Genomic DNA, 21436 nt, shown 5'->3' on the forward strand with positions numbered 1-21436 from the left:
AGTACTGGTAGACAGTGGGAGGAGAGGCAGCGCAGTGAAAGAAAGTTAAACCTCACTGTTGTAACAGAAGCCAATACATAAGACTGGAAAATGAGAAAGTACCAATTTAAGCTTGCTAGAATCTGGAGATAAATATCAAAACAAATCAGGATTTGAAAGCAGATGCTTCTGGGAAGGGGGATACACAGGGAGTGGGACATGTTAGGGGGGATGTTATTTTTCTAAAGAAACTGATAACATTATTTGATGCTTTGAGTTACATTCATATTTAACTGTGATTAAAAACGGAAAGTATAAAAAAGATTCTACAAATGAATCAAAATATCATCTTTAATAAAACAGTAAAACCATTAAACGTCACTGATTTAACTCACATTTGTGCATCTTTAAAGATATAATACAAAATAGAAAGGCTACTATTTTCCATTGGTTAGTACCTTCTGATTCTCTTCCACTTCAGCTCTAAGTTCTGAAGTCACAGCTGTTTTTGTTATTGCTCTAAGGAAAGAAAAACATTATCAGTGATTGGTTTAGTATTTGATATACATGACTTCAATTTCCCTATATGAAACAACACACTGTTCAATAAATTACAAAAAAAACTAAATGGAAAAAACTCTAAACCTTTACAACTGATAAAATAAATTTCTCCTCTCAGACGTGTATATTTGTTCATTATCATAAGATAGAAAACCAAGGGAAAGTAATAGTAATAGCTGATTTAAATGGAAGTGCAGTTATTTCCAGGAACTTAGTTAAATATATGCAACTCTATTCCTATATATCATCTCTACAGCTCATAGAATAAAAGGATAATGTTAAATAAGTTAAGGCTACAGACTCCTCAACCTTTTTAAGCATATGTATGTCTTCAACAGGGCTTCCCGGGTGCCGCTAGTAGTAAAGAACCCACCTCCTAATACAGGATACATAAGAGATCAGGTTCAATCCCTTGGAGGAGGGCATGGCAACCCACTCCAGTATTCTTGCCTGGAAAATCCCCATGGACAGAGAAGCCTGGTGGGCTACAGTCCACAAGGTCACAAAGAATCAGACACAACTGAAGCGACTTCGCACACACATGTCAACAGCACACACGACTAAATAAGGATGTACTACATGATTTTTAAGTCCTGTCTAAGTGTTTTCCAAGACTAAACAAGTAAACAAATTTACTTACAAAAGCATTTCAGTTAAAACACCTCATTCAATTACTCAAGTAAAGGACTGACAATCATTTAAGTTTCTGAAAATGTGGCTTTTAAAACAAGTTTGCCTCATATTTATGAGAAGTAGAGGACCTTTATACAACTGAAAGCAATGCAGAAAAGCTGCATTCAAAACCTTAATCAGTCACTATATCAGTGACTGACAAACCTTTATCAGTCAGCCTCTATAATTCATTTCCTTCATCAAGACTGATTAAAACGATATATATGAAACTGTTTAGGAAGAAAAGCACTAGAGTCCACACCAGACCCTAGATTAGTTACGTCTGCATACGTTAAATTTTGTTAACTCATCTAATCCTGAAAGGCAGGTACTGTTACTTCTGTTTTATTGCTGAGGAACGTGATTATTTGCAGTTACTCTCCTCAACCACACAATGCAAGGGTGCCTTCCTGAAAAGATGGTACCATTAGTAGTACAGCACTAGTAGCAACAGAACTTTAATTTTCTAAGCATTTTCATAATTTAGTGGCTTCAACATGGCGTAAGCATGGACATAATTAGACATGTGTTAAAAAGAAGACTGCCTCAAAACTGTATTACTCTGTGTTACCTGGCTTTGGTGGGAAAGTTTTGACTGAGATCCTTCATAATCACGAGAGCTAACTCAACAGGTGCAGCCAAGATCCGTGCAGCAGTCTGAAAACTTAGATCTGCAACAACGTCAAACAGAAGTTGAAGTGTATTAATCTAACACAATGAGAAATAGGAAAAAACATTGATTTCCCATTATTTTCTTGGTAATTAAGAATGCCTTAGAATGCCACCATTTCAGAGCGTGTCCAGGTTTTACTCAATTCACAGGCCCCTAGTGTTTACTGTAGCCGTTCCTCAATCTGCCGGCATAAACACTAGGGTACATACAAACACATTCAGCACAGGATTAATCCATCCCAAATCCTTTTCCTTCTTCTGAATTTACAACATATCACAAAGTATAGCAAAAGATTTTAGTAAATTATCTTGCGAAAAAAACTTTGACATACAGTTCTTTGGACCAAGAGCACATCCTGCCATACTGAGATGCCTTCAGCATCCAACTGTTTAATAAATGTGTACATATAGAAACACAAAGATTCTGACAAGCTTGTTTCTAGTTTTACAAACTAACACATCTGGGCAAAGACAGAAAGATCTGGTACTCTTCCATACATATATATTATTCTGCTAAGTGTTATCTGTCTACAAAAGGACTTCCTTCCATTTCTGATAAATCATAATAAATCACACAACCCTTAAAATCTGTGAATAAATATGAACAAATACAAATTCTAACTTTTTTAACACCGTAAAATTTAGAACGATTCTTCTACATTTTTATTACCTTGCAACTGCCAGACTTTTAAAGGTGCCATTTCATTGGTGCTCTCAACGAGATGCTTTCTGAGTTCTTTCAACTGTCCCTTCAGGTCAGGGTGCAGGTCTCTGAAAGAAACACAAAATCAATTCCTTTCATGTGTCTTTTCTTTCCCAAAGCATTTAGAAGTTGACCTCAAATTTATCTTCACGACTTTTCCCTCTACGTAATAGAAAAAATCCTACAATATAGGAAAAATATTAAAGTATAACTACTTTTCTTAAAAAAAATCAATAAGTTCATTTAAAAACTAACACAGTTTTAAAAATGCATCACTACAATAGTGCTTCTCTCTCTGAGGGGATGGAGAGGAGTGGGACTGAGAGTATGGAAGAGAGAGGACCTCAACGCTATTCACTGTGTTTTACTCAACTTGTTTCTTCTTTTCTTTCTTTAAGGAAAAGAAGGCATTATGTTGAAGGGAAAAAAACTCAATTCACAGTTTTTTCATATAGAAAAGCAAGTATGATAGCAACAATCAATTTTGAGTGGTGAGTACGTGGGTATATTATTCTCCTTTCCTGAATCTTTTTAATTTCTCAAAATAAAACTGGAAATACCTTGCTGCCGGTCCCAAAATGAATTTCTTTCAATACCTGCCCATAAATCCTTTACTCACATGAATATAATTCAAGCTTTCCAAAATAATTGGACTTTTCTTAGTTCTATCTCAAAATATAGTGCATTCTATTTAAAGTTAGTAAAACAAATTTTCAAAGTCAGACATACATCATTTAGATTAGAAACACAGATGGAATAGACTAATTGTTTTTAAATATTATAACTCAAAATTTCTTAAATACAACATGCCAAAAGTAAAACATTTACTCAGATCACTCACCATCCAACCAATACATTCGAGTTATTACAAACTTTTCTTCATGATAGAAGTGTCTTAAAATGGGTCAATTACTTTAAATAGCTAAATAACTATTCTGAATGTCCATAAAGGAAAATGTCTTCAATATTCTACACAATACTGTGCTGTAAATACATGAAATCATAATGCTATCCAAAAAACAAACATAAAACGTGACTATGAAAAGGAATTATGGAAATCTGGATGCAATAAAAATGGACCCTGACTGCATACTAATGAGGCCATAATTGGCGTTCAGCACAAAGAAACGTACATACGCACAGGATGAACTCAGTCTGTGCAGTCACTCCACACGAAATCATCTCTGCTAAACTTTAGTTACACCATTTTACTCAACCAAATGTTAAAGCTAAAGTGTATGAAACTACATCTACATATACTATTTCTATTTTTTTAAAAAGCACACCATAGATGTCCTAATTAAGATTTCCCTGAGCCCTGAGCAGAATTCAGGGCTCAGAACAATGAGAAGTCATATCAGAAATAGCTACAACATTTAAAATAAGAGCTAAGAAGATTTTTCAGGTAAAAAATTCTAAGATGCTTTCATAAAACGGTTAATGAAAAAAAAAGTTAATGAAATTTTCTTCAAAAAGCCATTTTCTATCTTCTTTCATATAAATCAAATTGCAATAAAATGTATTTCAACTGAACATATAAAATCCTCCATACCTATTATAACTCTTTTGCAATTTTTCAAGCTATGCTGAGCATAAGTAAATAGCTATAAACACAACATTGTAAATCAACTATACTTCAATAATTTTTTTTAAAGAGACAAAAAACAAGCAAAAAAAAAATAGCTATAACCTCTTTAAGTTAAAATACACTTGATTTTCTCAGGAAAAGATTACATAAAATTATTAGATTTCTCCTACTATGTGAATCAAAAAGTGGAATGTAACTTTAATACTGTCAACTACAAGGTCCAAAAAGGGAAATCAACTTAAGCCATAGGAGGCAGTCATAGTATCATGTAAGAATAATGTGCTTCAGAATTACTAAAAATCATAAACATACTAGAAACTAAATGGTCATCTTCTCATATCAGAATACATATATAAAGTACTCTTGAGAAACAGGAGATATAGTAATGAGAAAGATGATACTTACAATGTTAAGCCTAAAGAGTTAAAAGAATATACATACCTTAACTTTCCAAAGAGAAACCCTTGAACTTCATCAATAGGATCACTTTCACCGATCACTGTGGTGTTAACTTCAGTTCCTACAAAAGCACAGCAATTACATGTCTAATCATTCAGAATATAAAAATAATAACTTCATAAAATTTGAAAAATATAAGAAAACATTTTAAAATACCTGAAACTAAAATAGCATTTATAAATGTGTTTTTGATATATCCTGTGTTCCTGGATAAAGTAAGAATGTATTTTTCCTTGAACTTTGAAAATTTTTACATTTAAATACCTCAAAATTAAGAATAACAGGTATTTCAATATCAAAATTCTGAGGAATTTGTAACTAGGCAACTTAATCCTAGATATAATTATTGAGAACAAAATGATGAAGTACTAGGCTACCTTCCATGTACCAAAATCAATCATTTTTACCTTTAAAATAAAGCAAAAGACATAAAAAGAGTACACATAAACCTTGCTGAAATTCAAAACCCTAGCATATTACAACAAGAAGTAGCCATAATAAACTGTTTCAAGTCAGAAAATAACAACAACAAAAAATTAAACTGTTAATTACATAATAGTTTAAGATTTCATATTGGATCACAAGTTAATTACTATTTGTGAGCTACTTATTATCAATAACAGTAGCTACTACTTACTGAACTGTATTTTATCAAAAACTTTGTAAAATTTTTTTACCTATACATCTTATTTTCTCCTTACAAATACTTAAAAAGGCATATATCATTAACCACGCTCTACAGAGTAAAAAATTAGGACCTACAGAATTTGTCACCCAACTCGAATATAACAGAACCAAGATTTAAACACAGCTTCATCATTCTCCTAAATGTATTCTTTTTCATTAAAGAAAAAAATTCCCCTTTAACTTGTCGTATCTAAAGAAAACGCGTTGGTCTTAATTTACAAATTCACCTTTCACCTGAGTATCATCCTTGGCCTTGTACTCGGTGCTCTTAATGGCCAACTCCACACCGTAGCCAGAGAGGTAAACAGGCTCCTTCCTGGGGTTCTGCAGACAGAGCAAGCATTCCATCACCACCGAGCTCCCACGCCATCATGACCACCTAGCTCTTAATGCACCATGGCATACAGAGTGCAACCACATTAATGTCATGCAGTCATCACCTAGGATTAGGCACTCATGATACGCTTTAACTTCTATGGGAATCCTTAGATTGTGGATCCCGCCACAAGTGTGAGAACCGAAATTCCAAGGGAGAAACAAAACTGGATGAAGGCATAGTGGAAAGCGTAATGGTCACCAAACCATACGAAGAAATGGAGAAAATAACAAAGAAGTTCTGTACCTACATAGGGTTGAAAACTGGTAAGGTTTCAAACCTTGAAGTGCTTTGTTGAGACCATGTGTGTAAATGTGTGTGTACATTTTTTAATGAATTTAAATGTCTTCAGGTAGGGTTTGGGCTGACCAAATGTCACAGGCTTACCATCATCCTAAATGAGGATGGCCTTTTAATACCAGCAATAGAGCATAGTGGGACAGGGTCAAAAACTGGATACTGACAAATCTGCTTCTGCTCATGTAAGTTTTCCTTTAAAATTTTTATTCCACATGGACTTAACAGTATTTACTGAGCTCAATATGACAAAGAGACTTTAAAGGCTAATGATCTTTACATATAAATATTTTAAATGCTAAAAGCTACACAAAGTTTGAAAACCTTAATTTCAAACCCATTCAGCTAGATTTTATCTCTTTAGACATTCTCCTCCTTCTATCAAATGAAAAATTCCAAAAAGGAGGGGAAAAAAAAAGGGTTTAGAAAGGAGCTGAATTCAAGAATCAGTTTCATGGTATGATGCCCATATTAAATCTGGATGAAATTAAATATAATTCGCATGGTTCATTTTGAAATAGAACGTAAATTTTATACTGGTGTTGTTTAATTGCTAAGTTGTGTCTGACTCTTTGTGACCCCGTGGACTGTAGCCCACCAGGCTTCTCTGCCCATAGGATTTTCCAGGGAAGAATACTGGAGTGGGTTGCCATTTGCTTCTCCGGGGGATCTTCCTGATCCAGGGATCAAACCTGCATCTCCTGCTTGGCAAACGGATTCTTTAGCACTGAACCACCTGGGAAGCTATTTTTAAAGCATAATTTTATTTTAAAATTTTAAAGCATAACTTTATATAGTCATTTTTAAAGCATAATTATTTATACTTCTTCAGTAAGGCAAGCAAAGTATAAATAACAGATCTGATGAAAGTACCACAGTTTCCAAAGAAGTAGTTCAAGTCATTTTATAAAGGGGAAAATTATTAGCTTAAGGGCTAAGGTTTTCATGGGCAAATTAACATTTAAAACAGTTATAAAACAAGTCAATACTTACTGATACATAATGTCTGAATATGTAATTTATTTTGCCTGCATTGCTTTTTGAAATAAGTTGTCGGTGGAAAGTATAAAACTCCTCAGAGCCAATCTCAGAGTAGAAAATAACCACTGAGCTTTCAGGATTAGATGACGGGTATCTGTGATCTCCTTTGAACAATAAAGGTTTTGGTCTGAAAATAAATATTAAAAACTTAAGACTGTTAACTTTAAAAAAGTTTTTAAACGTTAAAAACAGTACAAAATGAAGCTACAGCAAGGATAATTTAAGTAAAGATTATACGCATCTTAATAGAAAATTGAGTATCACAATCTTAAATAGCTTTTAGTTAGTAAGAATACTGTCAGGTGTAAGTCTTATTGGTCCATAATTAAAAATAACAAATGTAAATTATATAAATTATAAAATGTAGACTTTGACTAGAAATTGTTATCAATTCCTACAGGAGGGGGGAGCCAGGAAACAAATACATATCCAGACCTCATAGTACTAAAACTTTAGTAAATTATTCTACTATATAAATAGCATATAATTATCTTTTTATCTGAAAACCTAAGTGTGAGTAATGCAAAAGAGCGGGGATCATTTTAAGCATATAACTGCCCCATCACAGCATCTCCCTTCTCTATCATTTTTACCATTATGATCATCCTACTACTGGATCTAACATTTATTTAGGTTTTCGTCATAAATTTTGAAACTCTGCCCTCAAGAAAACTCCTTTAAGAATGGCATCAAGGTATTAAAAGATCATAATGCACAGACGTTATGACCGACCAACCCCTCTCAAGGAGGTACACTTACATGTACTAAGTGGAAGATGCCTCTTATAAAAATAAACCCACCTACCTGCATAAATGTATAACCACAGGAAAAAAGTATAAGAGGATATATGCCAATCCATTAAAAAGTTACCACATCTCAGAAGAGGAAACATTATCACTCTTTTCTTTATAAAGGTGTGCATTATTCTAACAAATGAAACACAGAATTTTTCAAGTCAGTCAACTTGCTTTCCCCAGTGAACAGCACTGTGCCATGCAGCCAATTTCAAAAGTGCACACCTCCCCACTGAGATGGCTGAATGCTGCTCACTGTTTCTGGTTATCACCCTGAGGAAAAGCACTCATGTCATCTGGTGGGCACAGGACAGATGCTGAGTAGGTAATTTCACTAAAGAAGAATTTCCTCACCTAAAACACCCTTGGCACTTCTGGCACAGAGCAACATCAAAGAGAGAGATCGCTATTATCCTATTTACAAAAGTATGAGAGGATATACAGAGGGGTTACTGCCCTAGCCAGATAGCAAGAAGGACCTATTATTTGTCCATCACAGGAAACCTACCTTTAAGTAAAAAAGTCAGCCATTACCAACTTAATATTCAAACTAAGCTTGCAATTATCTTAAATAATCTCCTTTGTCTGAAAGTAATATTATCCCTAGAGATCATTACCATTAATATCATTACTCCAGGTACTGGTTTAAATACACAGAATATTCTTTACTAAGCTGATGAAAAAGCCTATGTAAGCTCTTTGATATAGTCATTACTAAATAACAGTAAGTTCTCTTATTATCTCTATTTCAAAACAAGATGAGGAAAGAAAGGTTATATAATTTGCTTAAGTAGGCAAAACTATCTTAAGTGATGGAGTTGGGATTTAAATCTAGTCAGTCTGGTTCCAGAATCCATATTCTAAACCACTATATTTACGAACTACAAAACCCAGAAGAAAAATCAGAAGAAAGCACAATGAATGCATGACACTTAAATAAACACAGATGTACCTTTCAGAGGCTGTTAGTAGAAGAGTCTCAAGGGTATCAAAATCACAAGTCTTCTTTCCATGCACTGAAAAAAATGAATTACATCCTTCTGGTGGCGGTTCATCAGCTGCTATCTGTCATTTAAGATACAAGACATTTTTAAAAATAATTTCTAACCAAAGACAAGAGAAAAAATAAATATTCTAAATAGGTAATAAAATGATAATAAGACATCAGTGAAAACAAAGGCAACACCTACTGCACATTCATTATGTGACAGGAGTAAGAGCTCTCTGCTTCACTACCTTCCTTATTTCACCAGTTCACCTAGCTCCTCCCAGTATCACTCCATGAAGTAGATGTTATTATTATTCCGAAAAAAGAACTTTAAAAATCTATCTTAGAAGACATCAAAAGCTATCCAGGGAATAGAATATGTACCTTGCAGAAAACTAAGCTTACAAATGGCAGCCGTAGGTGTCAAAGTGCAACAATGCAGTCTTGAGTGTAATATGCAGATTAATGCAAAGCCCCTCCCTGAAACAGGAAGAATGACACTGCATCTAAAAAACCAACAGGACCGAAAAGAAGAGTATATATGGAAAGGCAAAATCACCCAAGGAGCGCAGTAAGATATTTAAAAGAAAGGCTGAATGAGTTATGGGGTATGTTCAGAGGAAAATGTACTAACGCCCAGGCATGACAACGCAAGTCCACCCGCAACCTTAATGAGAGGCTCACCGACATGCACGAGTGTGAAGAAAGGAAAAAGAAAGGACATGATGACAAGCACTGCTATACGCACTGATGTCATTTATGTAATATATTCATACTAAATGTTCTTTTCTATGGCTGGAATACAAATAATTAAGAAAAGAGGGGAAGAAATGGAAAGCTTGCTATGAAAAATTAACATTAAAACTTTTCATTACATTCTTTGTCTCTTTTTTAAGTCACTACAAAACTTCCAAACTTCTATTTATAAAAAGAAAGAATAGTACAATAAAATCCCATGTACCCATGATGAGTATTTCGGTAATTATCAATTTATGGCCAAATCTTATTTCCTCCATTTTCCTACCACACTTTATTGGATCATTTTGATATGCACTCCAAATAACATTTCATGCATGTTTCAGTACCTTTCAATAAAACATAAAAATTATTCATTTAGTTTTTTTGGCCACACCACGTGGCTTGCAGAATCTCAGTTCACGTAACAGAGATTAAACCTGGGCCATGGCAGTGAAAGCCCGAAGACCTAACCTCTAGACCATCAAGGAACTCCCAAAACACAGAGATTTCTTTTAAAAACATACCACCATTATCACTTTTAACAAGTAATCCAGGGTTTCTCTGGTGGTCCAGTGGTTAAGAATCTGCCTTGCAATGCAAGGGACACCAGTTCAATCCCTGGTCCAGGACAATCCCACATGCCACGGAGCAACTAAGCCCAGGCACCACAACTACTCATCCAGTGCTCTAGAGCCCGTGAGCCGCAACTACGTTAGCCCACGCACCCTAGAGGCCGTGCTCCACAAAAGAGGCCACCGTAGTGAGAAGCCCAGGCTCTGCAGCTAACAGCAGCCCCTGCTTGCCACAACTAGAGAAAGCTGTCATGCAGCAAGGAAGACCCACCACAGCCAAAACTAAAAATAAATAAACAAATAAAATCTCAAGCTTTAAAATAAACAACTAAAAAAAAAAGTCACACAGTTCCATGTTGATGGCCATTGGCAGCATAGTTTTTCTGTCTTCTCAAATGCCCTCATTAGAGCAAAAATAAAAACAGAAACCAATGGACCACAACTATGACAAAACCAGGGGGAAGGAAATCTCCATGATATAAAATGCAAAAAGACCTGCAGTTATCAGAGGTCATGGAAGCAGAGGGAAACTGCAGAGATTCTAATGATTCTGAGAATAAGAAAACCCCAGAATCTGAGATGATGTATGGCCAAGTATGATGGACCAACTGGTTTTGTTCAGCCTAATATTAGGTAAGCACACGGCAGTCTGACCTCTGAGAATGTGGAACTCACAAGCTAGGACTCCCTTCCAGGGAAGGGCCCCACGCAAAGGAGAAACTTTTGAGGGCAGAATAATACTTGAGTAGGACAGAAATAGACAATAAAAGAAAAAGTCCAAATAAAATCTGAAGAAGGGAACAGAGTCAGGAAATTTCAAAAAGCAAGCTACCTTTTTTTTTAAGTCACCATATTTTAACAAAACATAAAATCAACAGGATAGGGAACCAGGGAAGTTAAAGAAAACAAATTTCACATCAAATTGAGCAGAGAAAGTCTCAGTGTCAAATGCCATACAGAGCTGCTTTAAGAAAAGAGGAGGGGAAAGAACAGAATAACACTCTTAGCCTTACAGAAAAATTCTGCAGTGATAACGATATACTGGGAATTCCATGGGAGTCCAGTGGTTAGGACTCAACACTTTCACTGCTAGGGCCCAGGTACAATCCCTGGTTGGGGAACAAAGATCCCCTGTAAGCCACCTGGTGTGGCCAAAAAGAAATGTACAGGGCAAACTGCGTAAGTTACTCAACAGAAAAGAAAGGGACGGAGGGAGACCTATAAACTAAGAGAACACACTCCCACCAAAAATTAATAAATTTGTAAAAAAACCGAGAAAACTAAACTATTGTATGGAGAGGCACTCTTGGGCAATGAAATGGTTTTTTTTAAAAGAAAACAGCAAATTATTCCAAAAGAAGAAAGAGACTCCTTTTGAAGGGCAAAAGTCAGCTGTGGTGGGCACACAGCACATGCAGGGCTTCCATGGTGCCAAGCCAAGTTCAATTTCTTGACCTGGGTGAAAATCACAAAAGTGTTCCCTTCATCATAATGCATCACACTATACATTTCTTGTGAGTTGCTGTCTATACCAGTTTCACTTCAGAATTAAAAAATGGTTTTGAAATTAGCATTTCTTTTATATCAAACATACAACCAGTGTACAAACAGCTTTGATTCTCTTGCTCTCTATTTTTTTTACAAGTTTGTTCAACTCAAAATCCAGTAAGATCCACACATTACATTAAGGTGACACATTTTTAAGTTTCTCTTGAAATTCCTCCTTCCCTCTTTTCTTTTCTTTTTAATGTATTTGTTGATAAAATCAGATCATTTTGCCATAAAGTCTTTCACATTCTAGCTTTTCCTGACTATAGCCCTGTAATATTTCTTCACATTTCCTATCTGCTGTTCTCCTGTGATCTACAGACTGTGATCACCCTTGGGGTTAACTGGTTTAGCAAAACTGTATCTCTCTCTTCAGCTGTGCTATATAAATGAAGTCTGTAGTTTCAGGGTTTTTGCACAGGCATTTTTTTTTCCTTAAATGACAATAAGTGCACATTCAGTTCAGTTCAGTTCAGTCGCTCAGTCGTGTCCGACTCTTTGCGACCCCATGAACCGCAGCACGCCAGGCCTCCCTGTCCATCACCAACTCCTGGAATCCACCCAAACTCATATCCATCAAGTTGGTGATGCCATCCAACCATTTCATCCTCTGTCATCCCCTTCTCCTCCCGCCCTCAATCTTTCCCAGCGTCAGGGTCGTTTCAAATGAGTCAGCTCTTTACATCAGGTGGCCAAAGTATTGGAGTTTCAGCTTCAACATCAGTCCTTCCAATGAACACCCAGGACTGATCTCCTTTAGGATAGACTGGTTGGATCTCCGTGCTGTCCAAGGAACTCTCAAGAGTCTTCTCCAACCCCACAGTTCAAAAGCATCAATTCCTCGGCGCTCAGCTTTCTTTATAGTCCAACTCTCACATCCATACATGACCACTGGGAAAACCACAGCCTTGACTAGATGGACCTTTTTTATATGTTATTTGAAGGTTGAACATAATCAGTTTTGCTCATTATTTACAAACAAATCATAAATTCTAGAAAATTTCAGGTAGAAAAGGTACAGTGCTGTAACACAATGACAGGACAGCTGCAATATATCCAATCATGTTATACAACCCCTAAAAAAAGTACTGTCACAGGGAAGCACTGAACTCACCTGCTGGAAGGCTTGTATTGTAGCTGAGTAGGAGCGAAGAGACAGACAAAATTTCAACAGATTCTGCTGTAGTGGTGACAGAAACTGAAATGCAGCTTTCAATATTGCATGATAATAGGAGTAATCAGTACCTGTCAGGAAGAATATCAACCAAAATAGTTCTATATAACTACAGGTATCCAAATAAGTTAGCTCATAAAGTATAAAGCTATGTGTTACAAAAGCAAATGTTTGCAAAATGTTTACAAAAGCAAATAATTGCAAAATGTTACCACTATACTGTCTTGCAAAGTGAAAGTGTTAGTTGCTCAGTCCTGTCTGACTCTTTTGCAACCCCATGGACTGCAGTCCTTGAGGTTCCTCTATCCATGGAATTCTCCAGGCAAGAATACTGGAGTGGGTAACCATCCCCTTCTCCAGGGAATCTTTCCGACCCAGGGATCAAACTCAGGTCTACTACACTGCAGGGGAACTCTTTAACCTCCTGAGCCACCAGGGAAGCAAAGCATACTGTCTTGAGCTGTTGTCAAATGCTTAGAATTATTTAGAGTATGCTGTGCAATTGGACTCTTCCTCTCTTCAATCCTTTCTTCACTATTCCCTCTCCCTGGACTGAGATTTTCCCACTTACCTGGATGACTAACTCCCACCTTCTTCCTCAGGAAGAACTCAGTTTATGAGAGCACCTATCCTACGGAGGCATTCCCAGCCCCTACTCCCACACCTCAATCAATCATGTTCCTCTCTTCTTTGCTCACCTCTCTCACTTAGCATATTGTTCACTCGTTTACTTAATCACTAACTACCCCCCCGCAATAGTCTTTGAGCCCCTGCACACAGAAACTATGATGTGTCTTTGTGTCCCCTGGCACATGTTATCTATTCAAATAACACAACAAGACTGAGCAATGTAATGAGGAAGTACAAGATATTAAAAGATGCTAATGAAACTATGGTTTGGGGAGAGGCATTGAAACAAATTATCTGGGGGAAAAATACATGTAGCAGTATAAAAAAATCCCAAGGATATATTAAATGAAAATCACAAGGTACAAAACAATATATTTAGTACACTATTTTTTCTTACTGTTAGAAAGAATAAGAAATAAGAATACATACTTATGTATTGGATTGGCCAAAAAGTTTATTCAGGTTTTTCTGTAAAATAGAATGGAAAAACCTGAACAAATTTTTGGTCAACTCAATAGTTGTAAAAAAAAAAAAAAAGAAGAAGAATGAAAAAAATACTGAAGGCTAAACAAATTAATTTTAAATAGTTATTAAAAAGCCAAGAGAAACAGAAGGAACAAGATTTTTCTGTGTACAGCCTTTTATATAGCTTTGGTTTTTCTTCTAAAATTTTACTTTATAATGAAGTATAGTTGATTAACAATATTATGATAGTTTCAGGTATGTGAAGCTTTGACTTTTAAACTATTATATATTTTTGAAAAATTCAAGAAAAATATTTAACATTTTAAAAAGCAAAATGTAAAAGGTTCTGTATGACATTAGCACCTTCAAAGTAGAAAAAGAGATCAGAAAGAAATGGCTTAAAATGTTTTGTGAAGTCACTCAGTCGTGTCTGACTCTTTGTGACCCCATGGACTGTAGCCTACCAGGCTCCTCTGTCCATGGGATTTTCCAAGCAAGAATACTGGAGTGGATTGCCATTTCCTTCTCCAGGAGATCTTCCCAACCCAGGGATTGAACCCAGGTCTTCTGCATTGTAGGCAGATGCTTTATCGTCTGAGCCACAAGGGAATGTTGCCAGAGTGTTAAAAGTGACTATCTTTGGGTAGTAGGAGTATGAATATTTCAAATAAAGTGTTTAATATACTTTTATGGTCACTTTCAAGAATTCATACTCTCCTAACTTCAACCAAAAACACACTAGCATTTATACTGAAGAAATTTCATTTTAAATGTCAGAGTTAAAATTTCACTATAAAAACCACTTTGATAAGTTTGTTTTATGAAACTGTAAACTAAAATGATTTTTTTGGTTACCTGAACAATTCTAGTTGACCCTAAATTACTTAACTAAAACTTACAGAAGCTTGTTCAAAACTTTTACATATTTAAACTGCAAAAAAGATTTAGACTTCACTTTTTAAATATGCTCTAATTTTTTAAATCATAAAGTTAAAAATCAATTCAAACATTAACAGCAGTCACATATTTATAATTTTTACACACTTTCACTTCCACAAGGACTTATGCCTGTCAATGCAATATTCAAGGTTTTAACTACTCATGTATCAGCATCTTTGACTATTAATGTCCATATTCTATATAGTTTACATTGAATTAGAAAACGTTTGTGAAAGCTCATCAAAAACTAAACAAGTATACAGTTTACATTAATTTGACACCTGACACTCTAGTTGTCAGTGGTTGGCATGCGTAATGGAAAACATTTTGGATGGCACTCAGTGAGAAGAAACTCAACAGATAACAGATCAGTTGAGTAATAAGTTCATAACAAAAGAAAGCGAATCAAATCTGATGGTTATTATGTCGATGCTAAATGATTCTAAATGAATTTGACTTCTGCAAAATATTCACATAGCACTTTCAATAAAAGAACATAAAAGAACAAAACACAAAGCGGGGGGGTGGGAATCAAAGGCAATTCTTATTGCCAAAGTTGTAAACTTTTTCAAAAATAATTACTAGTTTGTGTTGGCTCTGCTGGCTGCCATGACAATTCTACTCACTAAAGATAAAAATGTTTTTCATTAATTGCCATGCCACCATACTCTGAAAGAGACCAAATTTCTAATACATTCCCAGACACCAAAGTCAAAGAAGCATCTGCTTCTATTTTACCGTGATGATCTGATGATCCGATATTTTGACTGGCTTCTACAAAATCCCAAAATTTCTCTTGACTGTCTTCTGCTAAAAACTCACTGAGAGAAAAGGGGGAAATATCAGAAATAAAACAACTTAATAAAAATCTTCCAATATAAGTTATATTACTAAGGAGAGTAAAAATAAGCTTTAAGTTTCCAAATGTCCAAAGCTTAGTTGTGATAATATATATTATATATGAATATATGTAATATATTTCAATAAAATATTTTCTAATTTAGGCACATCTTACTAATTAGCTATTAATAATTAGCTTCATAGTTTATTCACTTAATAACTTCATAGGTATTCCTTAAGAAGCCTAGAATAATAGAAATGTTGTAACAACAGAGAAGTCCCAATATAAAGAAAGGTTATGAAATCTCATTTGTGAAAATGCTGTCAGTAGTAGAAGCAGAATTAGGAATTTCTAATTCTAGTACTAGTTCTGCTCACTCATTTTCTGAAAGACTTACAAAGAACAAAACAACATGTTTCGCCTAAGGTTCTCCTGAGGAAAACATGAATCCTAGAAACATCTCTAGGAGACTGAAGGCAGCATGCTGTAATCTTTTTACATCCATAAATCCAAACTTTAAAGGCCATCAAATTTTAAAGTTAGCACTGATTTAATAAAATCAGGTCTCAGAACTTAATGCCATCTTAATTTTTTCCTTGACTTTACTCTACCGACCTAAAATAAAATAAAGGTTATTCTACACTTCCCTTCATTCAGGGCCTTTAAAATCCCGAGAAGCAGCAGCAGGTACTCATTGAATGATTCATGTAAATCGGTTATCTTCTCCTCCAAGCCATACCAATGTAGTGGTGGTCTTTCCCTGTCTTAGAGCAAACTACAGATCTGGATCTCAGCTTACCTAGCCAAAGGAAGACTTTCCCATTACTTGTCAACACTGGGGTGTACAACTCTCACTCTACTCCACAGCTAGACACAGAAATATGGGAAAAATAAGAAACATTTCCTGGTAATGCACAGCTTCTCTAAAAATAGGTTTCTGAAAATACCCATTATAATCATGTATTAAATTATTTAGTGCCTCCTTGAGTGTGGCATTTTTCTAGGCTTTCGAGCAACTGACACAGACATCACACACATCTTATAATAGCTTACAGTCTATTAATGTCTTACAGGTATTAAGACAGATTATGATGTGTAAATAAATGCTAAATTCATGAATTAAAGCAGCATTCACAAGATAAGTGAGCAGAAGGGGGAAAAGTAATACACATTAGTTCTGAGACAAGGGTTCACTTAAGCTAAGACCCTCCTTCAAAGGCCATATGCACATAAATATATAATTTTCATATAATTACAGGAAAACATAAACATCCATTCTTTCTCACCCCAATGTATAAATAAGTCTTACAATGTCTAAGTGTCAAACAGTCTCAAGAAAATTAATTACCAGATCCACTGAACTAAGCCATGGAAGATAAGAACAGTACAAGACACTATTAAAAGGAATGCTGCCATTTGCTTACAGTGTGCTTCAATTTGTTTGCTTTTTGCTCTAAATTGTTTTTTAGCTTCTGATATCTATTCCACTGAGTAAAAAATCAAGTTTCACAGATGAAATTCTACGGTGTCTGTGACTTGCTTTACAATGTCTTAGTGGGAGAAGGCAGGAGGGTGGTGACAGTGACGGCTATTGGACTTGAGCTGACAGTTGCTAAAACTGGGCGACAGGCAGAGAGAGAGCATATCATATAGAACATTTTCTCCATTTATAAATATATTAACTTTCTTAAGGGCATAGAGGTAGTAAAAGAAAAATCTGGAATTTACATTCCAGTCTCTATCACTCAAATCTTTCAAGCTGCATTCTCAGGCCATTGTAATATTTATGCATTCAATAAATGATTGCTTCAATTTTAATAACAGAACTTTATTTATACAACGTTTTTGTTAGTAACTATAGCTGCGCAAAACATATTCAGGGCTCTACTTCAATTAAGTATTGATGGACAAACAGAAGCTACAAACCCTTCATTAGCATCAGTTCCAATCTAAGAATACACATGGGAATATTTTCAGTCCCTAAGGGCCAGAAGCAAAGAAAGCAAAATGTCTGTGTTAACTGCATGCCTCGATGTGTGGAGAAGTATCTGACCCTTCAGCCTCCCACCACAGACGTGCTGTGACCCACCATCAGTGTCTGCCGTGGATGCGGGAGGGAAGGATGGTGGCCTCAGCCAGCTCTGAGGTGAATATGGAGTGGTTTCAAACAAGCACAGCATGTTTTTGAGTTGTCTACCCAACCCTTTACCCTAGCAAACTATCTGTAAATAGCCACAAAGGAAAACTAAAATAGTGAACCCAAATGGCAAATGGCCAGGATATCATGAAAAGGGGCTATGTTTGTTATGGGTAAACTGGGGTGAAAGAAATAGTTTATAATACTCACTTCACTGAGATCAAAGAACTGAAAAAAATTGATCAATTAAGGCTGACAACTTGAGCATACTTTCTCAAAAGTCCATAAGTATATGCCATAAGACTCTTCTAAGAAAATATCCAAACGCCAGTAAGTTTGTTAGTATAAGTGAGAGTAATGGGATGTAACCTAGTTATGAATATTAAGCAGAATATCTTAAAACATCTATTACAGACAGCTGCACAAACTTATTTGTAAAGTAGTAGTAAATCTCAGTGACTTAGACTGACACCAGGCAAATCATCCAAAATAAGATGAGCAGAAAGGAAGAAAAAAACATTCAGTTAGTTGTAAGAGTGCTAGCCCAGGCAGTCGCGGACCTCACATGCCTGCACACTTCACTGCTACAAACACCCAAGATCTAACAAGGGGCTTGGCCTATTTATCTAACTAGTTATTGTAACATCACCATGACATATAAGCAGTGGGGTCTGGTAGGGCGGGCAGGGGTTTGTCAGGGCCTGGGGTTTGTTTCTGCTGCCCTTTAATTGCTGAGGAGAGGGAGGCACGGAGAAGTGACGGCAGAAAGCCTGTTCGGCAGAAAGTTGGAAGGCTCCTCAGCAAGTCAAGACCAGCTCCCGCATGTCCCATGTTCCTACCGGCCTCTCCTCAATACAAAGGAGGCTCTTCCTTAGGAGGTACACCATCAACACAACAAACACTTTGCTCCCATCTTTCTAGAGATTAAGGAAAGATGTGAGAAGATGAAATTCTAAGTTGAAGGTCACAAAGATAGACCACAAAGTTAACTGATGAACAGTTCAAATTTCCAGCTCTATCAAATTCTGAAATTACTAAATGTTTATCGTTCATCTACCTAAGTGTATGCTTTAGAAAGATTCGCTATAGGTCCTAGCTATATGTTATTTGAGATACAATAAAAATAAGCTTCCCTCTATAAACAAAAAAACTGACTAAAAGACAGGTATCTGATTATACTTATATAACAACCATTTACTAAAAAGTATATTTGGTTTATAAAATCTTCCAAGAAATCATTGACTATATTTTACTTTATCAATTTTAAGACATTCCCCTCCCCCCCAAGTTTGGGCAATCTTCTTTACTGAGAAATTGAGATGCATGTTTTCTTTTTTCCCCTAAAAACACACGTCTGGTTTCTACAATCTGTCTACTAACTCCTTCTTGCGGTTCATTGAAGGGTTGTCAAGTTTCCTTCAACTTTCATTTTCTTCCATAATCCCCAGACCAGAGAATCTCTTCTCGTTTGAGAGGTAACAGTGGGAAACTTGGTGTGGCTTACTGCATATTCACTACACTCTAAATCCCTTCGAAGCCTAGGCCTTTGAAACTCATTTTCTGCACCAAGACCCCGGAACACAGCAGAAGTAGAAATGGCTGCATGGGGCAGAAGGCAAACAGGCAAGAACCAGTCTTGCAGAGTTTCTTGAAGCCCCAGATGGTACTGAGGTAGATGGGGTAGGAGACTAGGGTCCAGTATGTTTCAGGAAATGCTGCCCAAAGACAACTGTCGATTTTAAGACACATCATTGTTTTAGAAAATGCTAAGAGTGAAAGATGCTACCAATTTTAATTGTGAGATAACAACTTGGCTGCATTCGGATTTTGGAGAAGCTAACATCAGATAAAATGTGGACACTTTCTCAGCTTCCCCCTGCACTCTTTTATCTGGGGTCTGTCTCCTTCTGAGTTCTCAGGAGGGGTATGTCCTCCATCTGCATCTCAACAAGATCTCTTCTCTTTCTTGTATTAAACACCCCTTAGCACCCTGTTCAAATAAACAGAAATTTTCCTTTAAGTACAACACTCTCTTCCCTTATTAGCATATTTACACTCTTCCTGGAAGACACCATAATAACTTAACCAATTCAGTATACCTGTCTAAAGAAGTCCCTCAGGATCTGCCATCAGTGCAGTCCTAGCCTGCAGCATAATCTGTGAAGGGACTCAGCACGGTGCACAGTGAGTGGGGCTCCTACTAAATGCATAATGAGAATCCCACTCCCTAAAAGCTCCCAAATATTCACTGGCAGAGCCCACATTTTCAATTAAACACGTGAAAGGAAAAAACATGTCTTCTTACCTGGCTTCTAATAACAACGGAGTGGAAAACCATTTTGTTGTAAGAGAGGTCGTAATGGCTTTTGAATCTGCCTTAACCGAGGAAAACAGCCATAGTCCAGTAAGCACAGTCAGAAGGCCCATTTTACAGCAAAGTCCTAGAAAGGGAAAAAAAAAGATTTTTCTACAAGGCAATGTTTAAACCTGAATCTTAATACTTAGAGACACAAAAGAACATGATTGTGACAGAAATAAAAATGTTTCCAAAATATAACAGCACATACTATCTATAGATAGTCGATAGATGTTAGTTGATTACTGACACACAACTAAAGGTGTGTCGTTCATTACACTCTTTTCTACAAAGGCTGCACTTCATCTCCTGGGTGCCTATACCATACAGAGATGTTAGCCTCTCATTTCATAGGCTTCTCTTGCTGTGGAACAAGGGCTCGAGGGTGTGTGGGCCTCAGCAGTTGCAGCATGGGGGCTCTGTGGCTGTGGTTCCCAGGCTCTAAAGCACAGACTCAACAGCTGTGGTGCGCCAGCTAAGTTGCTCCATGGCACGTGGGATCCTCCAGACCAGGGATCAAACCCATGTCTTCTACAATGGCAGGTGAATTCTTCACCACTGAGCAACCAGGGAAGCCCAAAAAGTTGCTTTTAAAAGAGTGTGAAGTTCAGATACTGTTGGCTTCTTGGGAAACAAAAAAATTAATATGAACGTTCCATTTATAAATGTGTAGTTGTTCAATCGCTAAGTTGTGTCTGTCTCTTGCGACCCCGTGGAGTCCGCCAGGCTCTCTATCCATAGTATTTCCCAGGCAAGAATATTGAAGTGGGTTGCTATTTCCTTCTCCAGAGAATCTTCCTGACCCACGGATTAAACCCCCGTCTTCTGCATTATAGGTGGATTCTTTACCCTCAGCCACTAGGGAAGCCTCTTTATAAACAGATATTTTTTAAAAAATCAACATTAATGAAGACTAGGACTAACCAAACCAGACCTCTGACAATGAAACCTGCTAGCAGGTAAGTCCTAGCTTGGGAGGGTGTGGGGGGTGGAGGGGTGGGGGGCACGGACAGGAAACTGGAAATGATGTAGGCTCCTCTCCCGAAGTAGCAAAAGTTATTGACATTTCCTGCAGAGGGGCAAGCAAGGACCCAAACTGTTACATACAATTTAAGACCACTTAAGAACTCTCTCAGACACCCTCCCCTGGAGGTTCATGGACTGCAGCCTCAGAAACCTGCTCCTCGTGATAGAACATCAGTTAGTAATAGAGACCTAT

The 21436-nt window shown here is 36.5% G+C and overlaps 1 protein-coding gene across 2 annotated transcripts in view; it reads right to left on the reverse strand.

Annotated features, from left to right (window-relative positions):
• UGGT1 (UDP-glucose glycoprotein glucosyltransferase 1) overlaps positions 1-21436 on the reverse strand; it is a 111000-nt gene that overhangs the window by 85848 nt on the left and 3716 nt on the right. For both annotated transcript variants that reach the window (XM_027554526.1, XM_027554517.1), the window contains exons 2-11: positions 20167-20302; positions 15622-15704; positions 12790-12920; positions 8782-8894; positions 6988-7162; positions 5549-5645; positions 4617-4695; positions 2555-2655; positions 1784-1883; positions 438-498 (exon numbers count right to left, since the gene is read on the reverse strand). In XM_027554526.1, the coding sequence (XP_027410327.1) occupies positions 438-498; positions 1784-1883; positions 2555-2655; positions 4617-4695; positions 5549-5645; positions 6988-7162; positions 8782-8894; positions 12790-12920; positions 15622-15704; positions 20167-20302 (1076 nt within the window). The remainder of the gene's footprint in view (positions 1-437; positions 499-1783; positions 1884-2554; positions 2656-4616; positions 4696-5548; positions 5646-6987; positions 7163-8781; positions 8895-12789; positions 12921-15621; positions 15705-20166; positions 20303-21436) is intronic.

The sequence above is a fragment of the Bos indicus x Bos taurus genome, chromosome 2, assembly GCF_003369695.1.
Source record: "Bos indicus x Bos taurus breed Angus x Brahman F1 hybrid chromosome 2, Bos_hybrid_MaternalHap_v2.0, whole genome shotgun sequence".
Classification (NCBI taxonomy): Eukaryota; Metazoa; Chordata; class Mammalia; order Artiodactyla; family Bovidae; genus Bos; species Bos indicus x Bos taurus.